Genomic DNA, 12,650 nt, shown 5'->3' with positions numbered 1-12,650 from the left:
TGCTCCACTCCCAACCCAGACCACTGGGAAAGCTGCAGCTACATGCCTAGCTTCTCTTACATCTTACATACATATCACAAGGTGAAGACAGGAATGCCTTGCTTGCCCTGCCGGAAACCCAGCTGTAGTAGGTATGCTGCACTCATTTCTGCAGGGGAGAGAAAAGAACAACCGGGCTGCAGCTAGGGAGAATACAGGGAGACTGAGACGGCACTACTTATGATGACTTATCTGATATGTCGGCCATCAGCCGAACATGTCCTAGTTGAGGGAAAATGATGTAATCATGATGTTGGCTGGCTGCGTGGAATGAAGGCAAGACACGCAACATAATGCAGTTCTGATCGGAAAGGACAGAACTACTACTATTTTTCTCTTTGTCTGACAATAAATACATACACCCGGATCTCTGCCCCTGACAGAACCTTTCAAACCTCGTAACTCTCGCGCATGCCGATTATCGTAAAATGCATCACACAACATAAGCAACAGCAGCAACTCCCCCAAGAGCCCAAAGAAAAGCTCTACCGGAATCATATGCAGCCATGTCTATCCCTCAAATCTGATACCGAACAACTTCCGCGACTGCCTTTTCTGGTATCTCCCCCAATCAACGAAAAAATAAAATAAAGGAAATGTCGGACGCGAGCCTCGAGCCAAGTGGAAAATGCAACCGTTCCGTCTATTTGCACACAACTAAAATCAAAACCCAAGAAATAATGAAAGAGCCGAAGCACACACTCGCCCCAGTATCGCCATGATTAAAGCCGCCTCAAGCAGGCAGACTGCGAGCTGAATATTGCTGCGCAAGGCCACAACAAAACAGGGTCGACACAAACCGACCAGGTATCAGTCACAACGCCGAGCAGATGATCGAAGTACACCCAAGACGCCTGGCAGTTACTCGTCGTCACGCTTCTCTGCCTTGCGAATCCTCTCGCTCCACTTCCTCTTGCCAACGCGGGTTTCGTAGTGAGGGGCCACGGTTTTGACGTCTTGCATGACCGTCTCTATCGCGGTGCGTGTTTTGTTGCGATAGCAGTCCACTGTATATCAAGTCAGTCTTAGGTGTCATCAGGTGGTCTGGTGTACCAGATATACTTACAGGCTCTTTGCAGGAAGATGGTCCTGCCAGAGAAGACACGGCTTTGTAGCCAGGCCATGCGGTAACCGAGATCGTTCAGTCGGACTTCCTTCCCACGCGTGTTCTTGCGGGTTCGAGGAATGGCAACTTCACCGTCAGATCCATCCGACATGGGCACCTTAACCATGGAACGGCCCCGGCCATTATTGCCACGGGATCGACCAGTGCGGCCGCCCTCTACCTCCACCTCGTCATCACTCAGATCCTCCTGGAAGAACTGGCTACCGGTGGCGCTCGGAGGTGGGCTCTGCATCTCGCGCGGGAAGTAGCTGCGAGGGAACACCGACGAGCTCTTACGGAAAGAGTCGGGGATTTCCTTGGTGTCGACACTCTCCAGTGTGACACGAACGCGGAGGCGACAGCCGCGCTTATTGTCTTCAACCAGGATGAACTTACGCTTCTTGGCCTCCGGGATGTCGGGGAAGAGACCCTCGGGGTTCTCGTCCTCGTCCCTGGTGTTACGGGCAGCCGTGATAGCTCCTCCATGGTGGGAGGCACCGTTGATCCCGTCATGGATTGGAGGCATGGAGGATCCAGAAGCAGAGTTGCTAGGGTATGGTTGAGGATAACCGTTAAAGACCTGGGCGGGTCGGACGTCATCCGAGGATCCAGAACCCGGTCCGGTAGGGGCCTGGTGGTGGTGGTGGTGGGCCTCGTCCATATATTCGCCGTCCCCTGTTCACACAAGAGCGGATTAGCCAGGGAGCAAAACCAGAGTCGTGGAAATCAGCAGGGGGTGGGAGGGGAGATAAAATCAGGATGCAGCCAGCGAGGGGTACAAATGCGACAACCAATCATTTCGGGTCCTTTTGGGGAATCCCGCCGCAAAAACGCAGTAGCAATACAGGAGGTGTACAGGAGTAAGAGGGGTGCTAAAGGTAACAGGTATAAGGTATGTTGTTGTGTGTGCAGTGGGTGCGCATAAATGCAATGCCATGCAACTTTTGCCAGCAGACAAATGACGACTACTGGTTCGCCGCGAACCCTTAACTAGGGACTAAACAGTGCAGCGAAACCAACTAGATAATGTACAGAGCAGTTCCAGTATCCTTCCAGTAAAAAGACCCCCTATGCGCGCCTTGCGGTCATCTGCCGCTATATAACAGAAAGTGACGAAGCAACCGGTCCAAAAGAATTCCAAACGCACAAAAAGGTATAAGTGATGATGGTGGTATCATGTAATTGCACAGTAAAGACAACAACGACGACGCATCAATCACATTTGGTGAAACATACCGACTTCATCTCCACCCTGACCGTTACCGTCCTGGTGATGGTGGTGCATGCCCGGACCCATGCCGCTCATGCCAGGCTTCCCCATGGAGGAGTTATTACCGGGGCCCATGGAACCAGGGGCCGGGATCCCTGCCGGACCACTAGGACCGGGCATGTGTGTCGGGTGTGGTGTCGAAACCGCCTTGCGATTGTTCATCTTCGCCATTCGCCGCACGCGTCGGCTTCGCAGTCGCGGGTCCTGGTTGCTGTTGCGCCAGCTGTCGACTGCCCGCTGGATAAGGCCTCGCTTGCCACGCAGGCAAGGGTTCAGCTGAGCCAGAGCCCAGCCCACAGTGTTGCACTCGGTTTCGTATTGCAGCCGATTGCCACGATATTGATCCTTAGGACAACATGCGCGGGGATATACGCAATTTTCTGTCTTGAAATCGCTCGCCAGCTCATCCGTGTTCACCGACTCCACATCGCACCGGATGGTATACTCCATCTTAACACGGTCGCGAGAATATTCAAACGCGATCCACTGGACGCCATTGTTGTCTTGCCTGACCACCAGAGGTGTCGTTGCCGGTATGGGACCCGGAGCCGCGTTGTTATTAACACCGGGCGTGGATCCCGTCGGCGTTGACAGGGGAGGAGCGCCGTTCTGGCTGTGCTGTGGTGTGCCCAACGGGCCCGACGAAGGCCTCTGCAATTGTGGCACTTGCGGTTCCATCTTGGTGTGGCGAGGGCTTCCCGTCATCCCTTGTTGCGCGTGCTGATTCGCGTGCTGAGTCATCGGGTTGTGCTGTGACGCCTGAGACATCATCATGTTATTTTGCGACGCCATTGACGGGTGAGGCTGCTGTGCATGTTGCTGGTACGGCGAAGGAGCCGCCGGTTGGGGCATTGATGGATATTGCGACTGCTGTGTGCTATAGTACATAGACTGCTGGTGCAGCTGCGACGGGGGTTGCGCGTACATGCTGCGGTGCTGATCGTGACCAGAGGGCGAGGCAACGGAAGCTGGCGAATTTGACTGCGGTGTATGGTATGAAGACATCGGCGGGTAGGGTCTAGGCATCTGCGTTGCGGCCATCATTTCGGATGTGTCTGAAGGCCCCAGTCAGTTTACCATTGTCAAAAACGCGTCAATTTTGATCGCGTCTGGAACCAGGGGGAAGTTGCTCGACTCACCTGCGGAGGTATATCCGCTAGTCGCGCCTGGAGTGCTGTAGGGACTCGGGTGGTGATAGTAAGGCAGACCGTCCTGCGCGTGCTGCTGGGCGCTAGGAGCCTGAGCCGTGGATTGGTAGGCCGGTTGGATTGAGTGCGTGGAAGAGTATGCGGACGGATGCTGCTGTTGCGACTGCGGAGGGGGCGCCTGATGGTGTTGATGAACGATGCTCGAGGGTCGAGGATGCTGCAAGTGTTGGGGAGGCGCCGGACCCTGCGAGTGGTGGGGGTAATGCTGTACAGAGGAGACACCCATTAGTACGAACTTTGATGCGTCAAAGCCAAACAACGACAACCATGGAAAGTGAAGAAGTAAGTAGGACGCGTCGATGTTTTATTTTTTTCCCTTGACACTGTCAAAGTCTGGGGAACCTTATTCTCATCCCCTGGCGACGAGGATTCAACGGGTGAGGCGTGCCTGGACGAGGGGGTGCCAGTCACGGATTATATGACCAGGGCATGCATACAGTACAGTACCGCTACCAGCTCCAGAAATAATCAGAGGCCAAGAGAGCAGAGAGAGAGGAAAAAGCGGCGCCAATGGGTAAGCCCTGTCAGACACCTTCTCTCCTTGGAAAGAACAAGTGGGTAAGGAATCGGAAGGAGAACCCGACAATCGAAGGTTTACCGACTGGGTAACTCCTTCCAAGTTTATTTGAGACGCGACAACGGCAATGTCCTCGAGCTCACCGGAAAAGGTAACAGACTGGGTCCGACAGGGGGAGCATAGGAAAAAGAATTGGACAAGAGATTTTGGAGATCGGAGCGAGGGTTCTCGAGAGGTGACAATGAAAGGGGGAGACAGGGCAGTGTCAAGAGATATTTGAGGGTATGGGTATGTTAAGGTGAGAGGACAAGGTATGGATTGAGAGAGGTAAGGATGTAGATTACAGATGAGGCTAAGGCATGAGGTCGGATTTGTATGAAGGTACGTCCCAGAATCACTGATTCCAGAGATATAGCAGGGACGATATTACTGCTTTGTTTGGTACAGGCGAATGGCCGTGCAATGCCTGTCACAGGAATATAAGGGCAGGGGAAGGAGGGGGCGTGGGCGTGCCATGTAGAGAAATAGTGTGGAAAGAGTCGCTGAGGACTTTTTTTTCTCTTTCCTTCCTACTCCCTCCCACAGTGGAGCTGCAGGATGGAGGGAGGGGTGCGCCCATCAAAGAGTACATGAGCAGCGTGGGACAGCGCATGGAAGAAACGCGACAGGGGTGGCAAGGAGAAAGATGCAAATTAGATGAAATGGCCAATGGGTAGGCTCTGGAGCGAGCCTGACGAGGACTTGATTGCCCAATAGGGTATCTTAGAACCGGTGCTAGCCAGCGACGGGGTGCGGGCCTGTACTGCGTGCAGGGAAGCTTCTCTTTGGCGAACCAGCTAGAAGTAAGGCGGTGTGGGACGATGGTCTCCGGCTCGAGATACTTGTCAAGCCCGTCCGCTACCGCACGTTGGCCCAAGTACCTAAACCCCGAAAAGTAGGTACGGCGAGCACAAAGCTTGACGCACTTTCAAGGTTGTTCGCGGGCGTGCTGTACGGTACGGAGAGTTCGAGCATGCCAGGCAAGCAAACAACTTGGAAGCATGAATGCGCTCAACACAACTCTCGACCCAGAAGCCGATGCCAGCACCTCCCACTACCATCATCATCATTATCACACCCGTAGGCTGTAACAGCTTCAGACCCGAGAAATCGCATCCGTTTTGCAGGTGAACCCAGTGCGAAACGTTGCGAGGCAACTCTTTGCAAATCTGAATCAAGATGATGGATGGTGGTGAGGGCCATCCGCCATTGGTGCCCCACCCTCGAGACCGACAGCTTCATCGACCAATCACTTAGTCTTCCGCCGTCGTCACATCTGCCCATGAGGTACTTTACTAGCCGTACTCCGTACCCGAAGAGAAGACCTCGAGTAGCAGTGGTCCTTTCCGGTCGCGGTGAAGGACTTTCTTCAGGGTCTAGCCTGGCGGATTCCCGCAGGACTGTCGCTGTAAAGACTCGCGCGCATTCTCGGAAGAGGCAGTAACTGTCAAGAAACAGCTTGTGACGTCTCCTTGGCTGCGTGCCCGTGACTGATCCAGGACTTGGCTGTCATTGAACCTTTCTCCGCACGCCCATGGCCCTTGTTTGCCCTGCCGATTAATGCCCGGCATCTATTTCGCACTTGCGCCGACAGGGGCAACTAAACTCACGCAGTCCAATCCCATCAACTCTGATGGGATTCTCTGAGGGAGCCGTCCTCCAGCCATTGAAGATTACAGTGTGGCTAGTGCAACTGCTGCAGCATAATTGCGAATCAAAAGATGCTGAGATGTCCTGCACTAACAGCCCGTTCCACTTGGGGGACCTCGGACGTTGAAGGCACGTCAGCAGCATCCATTCCATCTATCCCACCCACTGCAGTGAAAGAGCAGGGTGAGGGCGAGGGTGAGTGGGAGTGGGGTGTCCAATGGCCCAAATTTGCATCGCTGCTCTTGACCGTTCAACTCCGCTTGGCACGCTAAGGCAGCCCACACATGCCCTGTTCCAGAGCATGTATCCCCCGGTCTTTGGTGAAACAAGATCGGCCCCCTTGAATTCCCTTTTGACGAGTCTGGGCAAGGTCAGGCTTGCGACACGGTAGCCGGACTTCTGGAAGCGATAGAAAAGATCGTTCCATCGCGGTTGTGATCCCAATGAAGCCCGGTCGCTGTCGCCCTGCAAGGGCACCCCTTGACTTCCACATTTCTGACCGCACTTGAGGCTGAAATGTTTGGTTGGGATGGCGTGCGATGCCATCGCCTGAAGGTAGAGACAGGGTAGAGAAAGTGGCATTGGAACACATTCAAAGAGAGTCATGACGAGAGATTGCTGTAAGAATTATTCAGTACTCACGGGATCGTTTGTGTGTTCGTCCTTGACATAAGGATGGGGAGCATGCCGATGTTGCACCATCTTCATCAGCATTGCCTGACGTCGATTGGGCGAATGTAGTGATTTGTTCGTGTCTGTCTGCCAGCGCCAAAATTTCGTCAGCACGAGATGCTATCATTCTTCATCACGACAGCGATGATCCATGAAATCCGGAAGCGCATTCTTCCCCACTGGCCTCATCTCGGGACAGCCGTTGCAGACTGGCCCAGCAATGGCAGATGCAGGCGACGACTGAGCTCGGCCTGCCGGACCGCCCTAGACGTTTAGTTGCCGTGTTTTCGACTACTGTCACCAGGCTGACCTGACATCAACTTGTCACGCGCCTGTGCGTAGAGATAGACTAGCGACATAATGCTGATGCAATGCGCTTCTGATAGAGTTTAGCAAGAAATGTTCAGAACTTACTTTGACGGAAGTCTAGACTCTGGCGAGGGAGCTTAAATCAAAGACACTGCAGATCCTTGTCGGCGACACGACGAGATGTGTGTTATTGAAGGAACAACGTTGGATTGTCTACCATCGCGCATGTCAGTTTCGAGGTGCTTGTAATAATAGTATGCTTCACACGCTGGAGTGGGGACTTGTCGCGGTGCGGTCTAACGACATTCGTGTCTCAGCGACCAAGAAGCGATAAAAATAGACCCCTGCATATATAACCGATACCCAAGGAAAGAGGCAGGGTGATCAGGCTCGCCGTGGTTGGTAACGGGGGTTTTCCAACTGAGAGTGAACGTTTGACACTGAAGCGTCGCAAATTGCAGCGCCTTTTGCTCTGTGCGGTGCACTCGAGCAGGCTATACTTGCTGCAGATGTGGAGGGCTTGATACCATGGGGTTGTAGTGAATTGGTGAGCTTACTTTATTGGAGAGACGAAGAAGCAAGAATAAGCTCTCTTGCAGCTGGGACCTCCTAGTTCGGTTGGAAACAACCAGTTCCAAATGCAGCCGGTGTTTGCCTGCTGCGCTGCCGAGGAATTCCTTGGAGTCGAGAAAGCAAACGCGCAGTGATGAAATCAGCTTGCCGAGCCGTGGATTCGCGCTTTGCTTCTTCCTTGGCAGTTTGGAAGTCGAGCACCAGATCTAGACTGCAGGCGCGCTCAATGGAGTATGTTTCAGTCGTAAACCGAGATTGATAAATCTATCAAATCGCGAGTTTATGCTGCCGGGTATAGAGAGAATAGACACAGCGTGGGCCCCTACACAGCTCGTTAGTACTTGCTTAGTGCTGGTGCTTGCTCAACGCCGCCAGGATATTGGATGGGACGATCGCGCGGTCCAAAAAGAAGCGCGGCGGGATTTAGGACGAGATAGAGATAGCAGATGCATACTGGAGAGTTGAGCTAGGATGATGTATTGAAAGCCAGGAGAATAGGTCCAGATGACGCGAGCTTGCAGGGCGTCATGCGGGTAGGGTGCCAGGGAACAGAACACCTTGGGGGAAAGAATATGTATGTATGAAAGAGGTGCTTGCGATGGAGACGTGCCTCTCGGGAGGGGGTTGACAAGGTCTCTGGTATATACATGTACTGATGGCAAAGTGCTGATTGAGAGAAAACAACCTGCGAGCCCCTGCAGGCTACAGCATGCAGCAAATGCTGGGTTTTATTAAGGGGAGGGATGGAAATGGTCCCATCACAATGGTAAAGCCCGTGGCAAGTTGCAAGGGTGCGTGAGCACTATCCCGATGAGGACTTGGGATAAGATACCGGGTAAATGTTGTATCTTGGGTGGGTTGAGAGGTAGTGAGCGTAGTGAACGAATAACGGTATTACATACCACCGCTACGACGTCGAAGGCAACAAAAACACGAGAAATCATCGGTACAGCCCGATTTGCGCTTAAAAACCGTCTACGGGTCAATGAGAGGCTCAGCTATATGTCACTCCCCCAAAATCTGAAACTAAGTAGAGAATATACCAAGCAAGACGTGTGTGTCAAGCCGTTGGTGTTGGTGTATGTCTGTCTACAAAAGTTGGCTGGCCTATCCTATCTTGGAGATTCTCATTCGCTGATGAGATATGTGGCCCGTACTGCGTGTGTACATGAGCTGCGCAATTTCAAGCAGGTCTGTTCGCGCCGGTGCTATTCTGATTTTGTGCGACGGCAAAGTATCGACGAGTTCCTGACTCAGCGAGTAGTCAGAATAGCTGTCACTTCATTTCCTGACGTATCGCGCGGGAAGAAAAGGCGGCGACGGCCTTCCAGAGCAAATAAACTACACGGGAGTCGGGACTGGACCTCGTGGTGATTGGACCCGACCCGTGCTGTGCGATCCGGGACTTCTCAGACAGACTAGCAACTATCCGCGGTGTGGTAGTGCTACATATCATAATATACTTGACATCCAAGTACCAGAAGCCACGAGAGTTGAATCTTGTGGAACAAACCCGAGATAGCGGCGTATAGTGAGTGGGTGGCTTTTGCTCAATTACAGTTTGATATGTATACTATCACTAGCTCTGCCAGAACCCACGTACGTCAGTCATGACAAGTGGAGAGCAGTAGCATGTCAAGTTAAGCTGGACGCACACACTACGAAGGTATGTGCAGAATTGATGAAAAACCCTCAGGGGTGCGTTGACTCCACGGGAAGGCTGCAGGGATGGGTGGATAATCGAAGTTGCTTCGACCCTTGCCAGAACGACATGCACACCAGGAACCCGTCAGGAATCGATCTGATATGTATGTACAGCTAAGTGGTTCTCAACATGGCGAATGACGACGCGAAGAACAAGGCGGAAAAGAAACTTCTTTCCCGAGCACAGGTTCTCACACGTTGCTCTTTCTTCCATGGAAGTCGTTGCAGGTAGCCCTGATGGGGTTAGGATATCAAGTCAGTCCAACGCGCGTGGCTGGCGCGTGGGCGGCACGCGCCTTGGTTTGATTTGGATCTAGTTTTGGCGCAAAAAGAAAAGAAAGAAAGGAAGAAAAGCACTGTACAAATTCGAGAAACCGAGATCTTGCCTTCGTGGGATGGCGCTGCGGGGGTACAAGACAGGCGTTCGATCCAAAGTCTTGAGCTGTCCGTAACTTCGGGTCCCTTAAGCCCGAAGAAGGTCAATATTTTGACGAGAAAGATCACCATGTCTTGAAGTACAAACAGTAAGTTACGTAGTGCCGGAGGAGCTCACAGTGCACATCTCAACGCCATGAGCCCAGAGAAATGATACACGCCCTCTGGATGCGCAACCAGTCACAACCTGAATCTTGTGAAACCCAGGAAACATGAAGCGCGGTCTTCAAGTGACACATTAAGCAGGGTTTCGACTTAAGCGAAGAAAAATATACACAGCTAGCGTTGACGACGACGCTAGAATGATGCGCGGGCACGTCCTGGAGAATATGTAGAGGCCGGTGTGGCTTTTGCCTGGAGGACACTCATTCGATAATGAGGATAGGCGGTCCGGTGGTTTATTGCAAACGGTCTCGGCACGTGCATCAAGACTGTCACGATACCAAAGCGCAATCAGTCCATAATGCCGAAGATGTCGAGCAGCGTATGTAATTAATGGCAAATGATGCGCTGATTTGACGAGTTTCATCAAGTGCACCACAAGTTGAATATCAGACTATTTTGCCTTTTGCGGCCCAGTGTTCTGGCGGGCTAGATGGATCTGGTAGACAAGGGGTGAAGGGCTTCGCGCATGCAACATAACCTGCAAACCCACATGGCCTTTCGAGGTCTTAGAATCAGCATTCGCGTCTGGAGTTGGTAGCAGTGTCGCAGTAAAACGGCCACGAACCAGGGTCATGGAGTGAGAGTGAGAGTGAGAGAGACATGGACAAGGGACCGTTGTCTCGACTCAGAATCCAGCAAGACGGATTTGGGCGTGGTTCTGACATGGGGCCTGAAGACAGACTGCCAGATTCGGAGGGGTCGCCAGGGAAGTCCCACGAACAATCCCACGCATCGCCGGCCTGCCAGGGCGATTGATTGATGGTGCGCCCCCCTCCCCCTAGCCGGCTAAGGTACGGACAGAAGAGCGTGCATGCCTCCGTGCAGGAACTACCCCAAGCCGCTTGCCTTCTGGCCTTGCAACCCCCTTGATCCATGCCGCTCACCCTCGCGCTTTTCTAGCACCCTCTAGCCGTCAACTTCCTTGTCCAGCACGTTGAGACCATTGAAAATGCGTTTCTGTGGAGGAATGGATTTCCAGGGTTGTTAGGCTGAGAACCGTCCGGTCGGGAAGCCATGCATACCTACCGAGGGGAGCTGGCTGCTGAGGCCAGTTGAATACAACAGTAGCCATAAACTACACGTAGGTAATTACAGACGCAGAGAGGATAACACAAGCGCACGAGAGAATATATTACACAGTCAATCCGCGACGAGTGGCAATTTGATTTCGACCCTTGCCCATGTGGCAGGTAGGTTCCGATTAAGCTGTAAAGAAATTAGCAGTAATGAATATATGTACTGCCTCTATGCATCAAAGGAAAATTACTGTTTCGGGAAACGGGAGATGTGAAATCTCAATATCTTTTTCTTGTTCGGCGAAGCTGCCCGTGTCTGTAAGAGGTGTCATTTAGGTATATGTACGTACTCCCCGTGCAGTATTACTACTACACGCCTCCCTCCCATCGAGACCATCAAAGAGGGCTCTTTTCAGGATAAGATGCGGCATATTGAAGGGCACTAGTGTTGAGACGGCCAAGTAGTCCGTCCGTCGGGAAAGAGGGAGAAGAAAAACCAGCAGCGACGCGAGAACAATGGGCTAAGTGCAGCCAGACAGCCCAATTCTAGCCAGTCCATTTGGGTTTCTCTCCATGGGCGGGGAATAAGGCCGGTATGTGCAAGGATTTTAGCTGGTAGACATGGGCACGAACGGCAGTCCTACATCGTCTAAACCAGCATCAACAACCCGGCGGTACCAGCGGAACGGATCGGTAAATGCTAGATAACATGGATATCAATTTGCCTAGAACAGGGTATGTCGGTAGGGCAGACATGCAACGGCGTCTGATGGCCCCCCGGGCCCTGCAGATACGATGTATAAGGCGGCAGGTTCAGATGCTCCTATTCGCGATTCTGTGACTGTAGTTGTAGATGACGCCCTCAACAACATCGAAGGTTATTGCTCACATGCACTAAGCTGTGCCGTATTGAAATATCTGAGCCGCGGCTCTTCGGCGACAGGTAAGGAAGGATCCTTGGTTGAGGATGGGCGTCTGGTTGCAACGCCTTCCGTTGGTAAGCGCTAAGCTAGAACTCACACCCTGCCGCGCATACACCAGTAGCGAAAGTCCCATGAAACTCATATGCCATTAGCGAGTGGCCAGGAGGACTGCGCGGATCCGATTGCTACCATCGTCCATGGTAGAAGAAAGATCCAGGCTCAGTATAGCGGTTGTAGTGTTGTGTCAGTTTTGAGATCAGACTGTGCTAGCTTCATGGGTGATACAGTACATCCGACACACCATGCACGATGACTAAGTGGCACACAGACAAAGGCATCCACACAGCACGAAAGCATGCGGGTACTTTCTCCCACGCAGAAGAGCTGATCACGCTGCTGTGTAATCCGTCGTGCATGGTACCTCCCACTCCTTGAGAATCGCGAGATTCAGCACGCGCTATCTCCGTGGACGAAATACGTTCTGCGGTACCACCAAGATTTCCCAGGCGACTTGGGGCAAAAAAGAAATGAAGCCCTTAAACAAGAGGTTGATGTCACCATGTCACCACACCTTCCGGCTACAACCCGCAAGGCTTGAGGGCTTGTGGCGTCCGTGATGAATCAAGCGTGCAGTACGTACGTGCGTACTAGCCCATTCTGCCGGTTCGTTGTGCCCCCAGAGCTTTGCGCCGTGGCTGAGACACTTGACTCTATCCTGGCCATGAGCCATTCGTGTCTCTCCTTCACCGTTTGTCAAAAGAAAAGAGCACTCGCTCATATCCACCGGCGCGGAACCCATCTTTTCTTCTTCCTTCTTCCCTTACTGCTTCGGTTGGGGGAGACCCGTTCTAGGACGACTTGGAAGAACGTGCCGGAATCCACAATCACCGCCAGTTGGTTCTTCAACAAGTCCAGCTCCGGGATCATTCGTATTCGAGAATTACCGTAGGAGCAATGAAAGCCAAAAACGCCTTTCCGTTGTCGGACTAGAGCACTCGAGCTACTACCTGCTACCTGCTTCCTGA

At 52.6% G+C, this 12,650-nt stretch overlaps 1 protein-coding gene across 1 annotated transcript; it reads right to left on the bottom strand.

Annotated features, from left to right (window-relative positions):
• Window positions 1–900: 900 nt before the first annotated feature.
• Window positions 901–3,848, bottom strand: PG998_012486 (uncharacterized protein; the record flags this gene model as incomplete). Its single annotated transcript, XM_066879302.1, has 4 exons — window positions 901–1,046; window positions 1,106–1,819; window positions 2,381–3,469; window positions 3,554–3,848. 4 exons carry the CDS (start codon window positions 3,846–3,848, stop codon window positions 901–903), a joined length of 2,244 nt encoding a protein of 747 aa, XP_066725686.1.
• Between the last annotated feature and the right edge of the window lie 8,802 nt (window positions 3,849–12,650).

Source organism: Apiospora kogelbergensis (assembly GCF_038363985.1).
Source record: "Apiospora kogelbergensis strain CBS 113332 chromosome Unknown utg000008l_segment0_segment0, whole genome shotgun sequence".
Taxonomy (NCBI): Eukaryota; Fungi; Ascomycota; class Sordariomycetes; order Amphisphaeriales; family Apiosporaceae; genus Apiospora; species Apiospora kogelbergensis.
The sequence above is the reverse complement of the archived record's forward strand: the minus strand, read 5'-3'. Positions and strand labels throughout refer to the sequence as shown.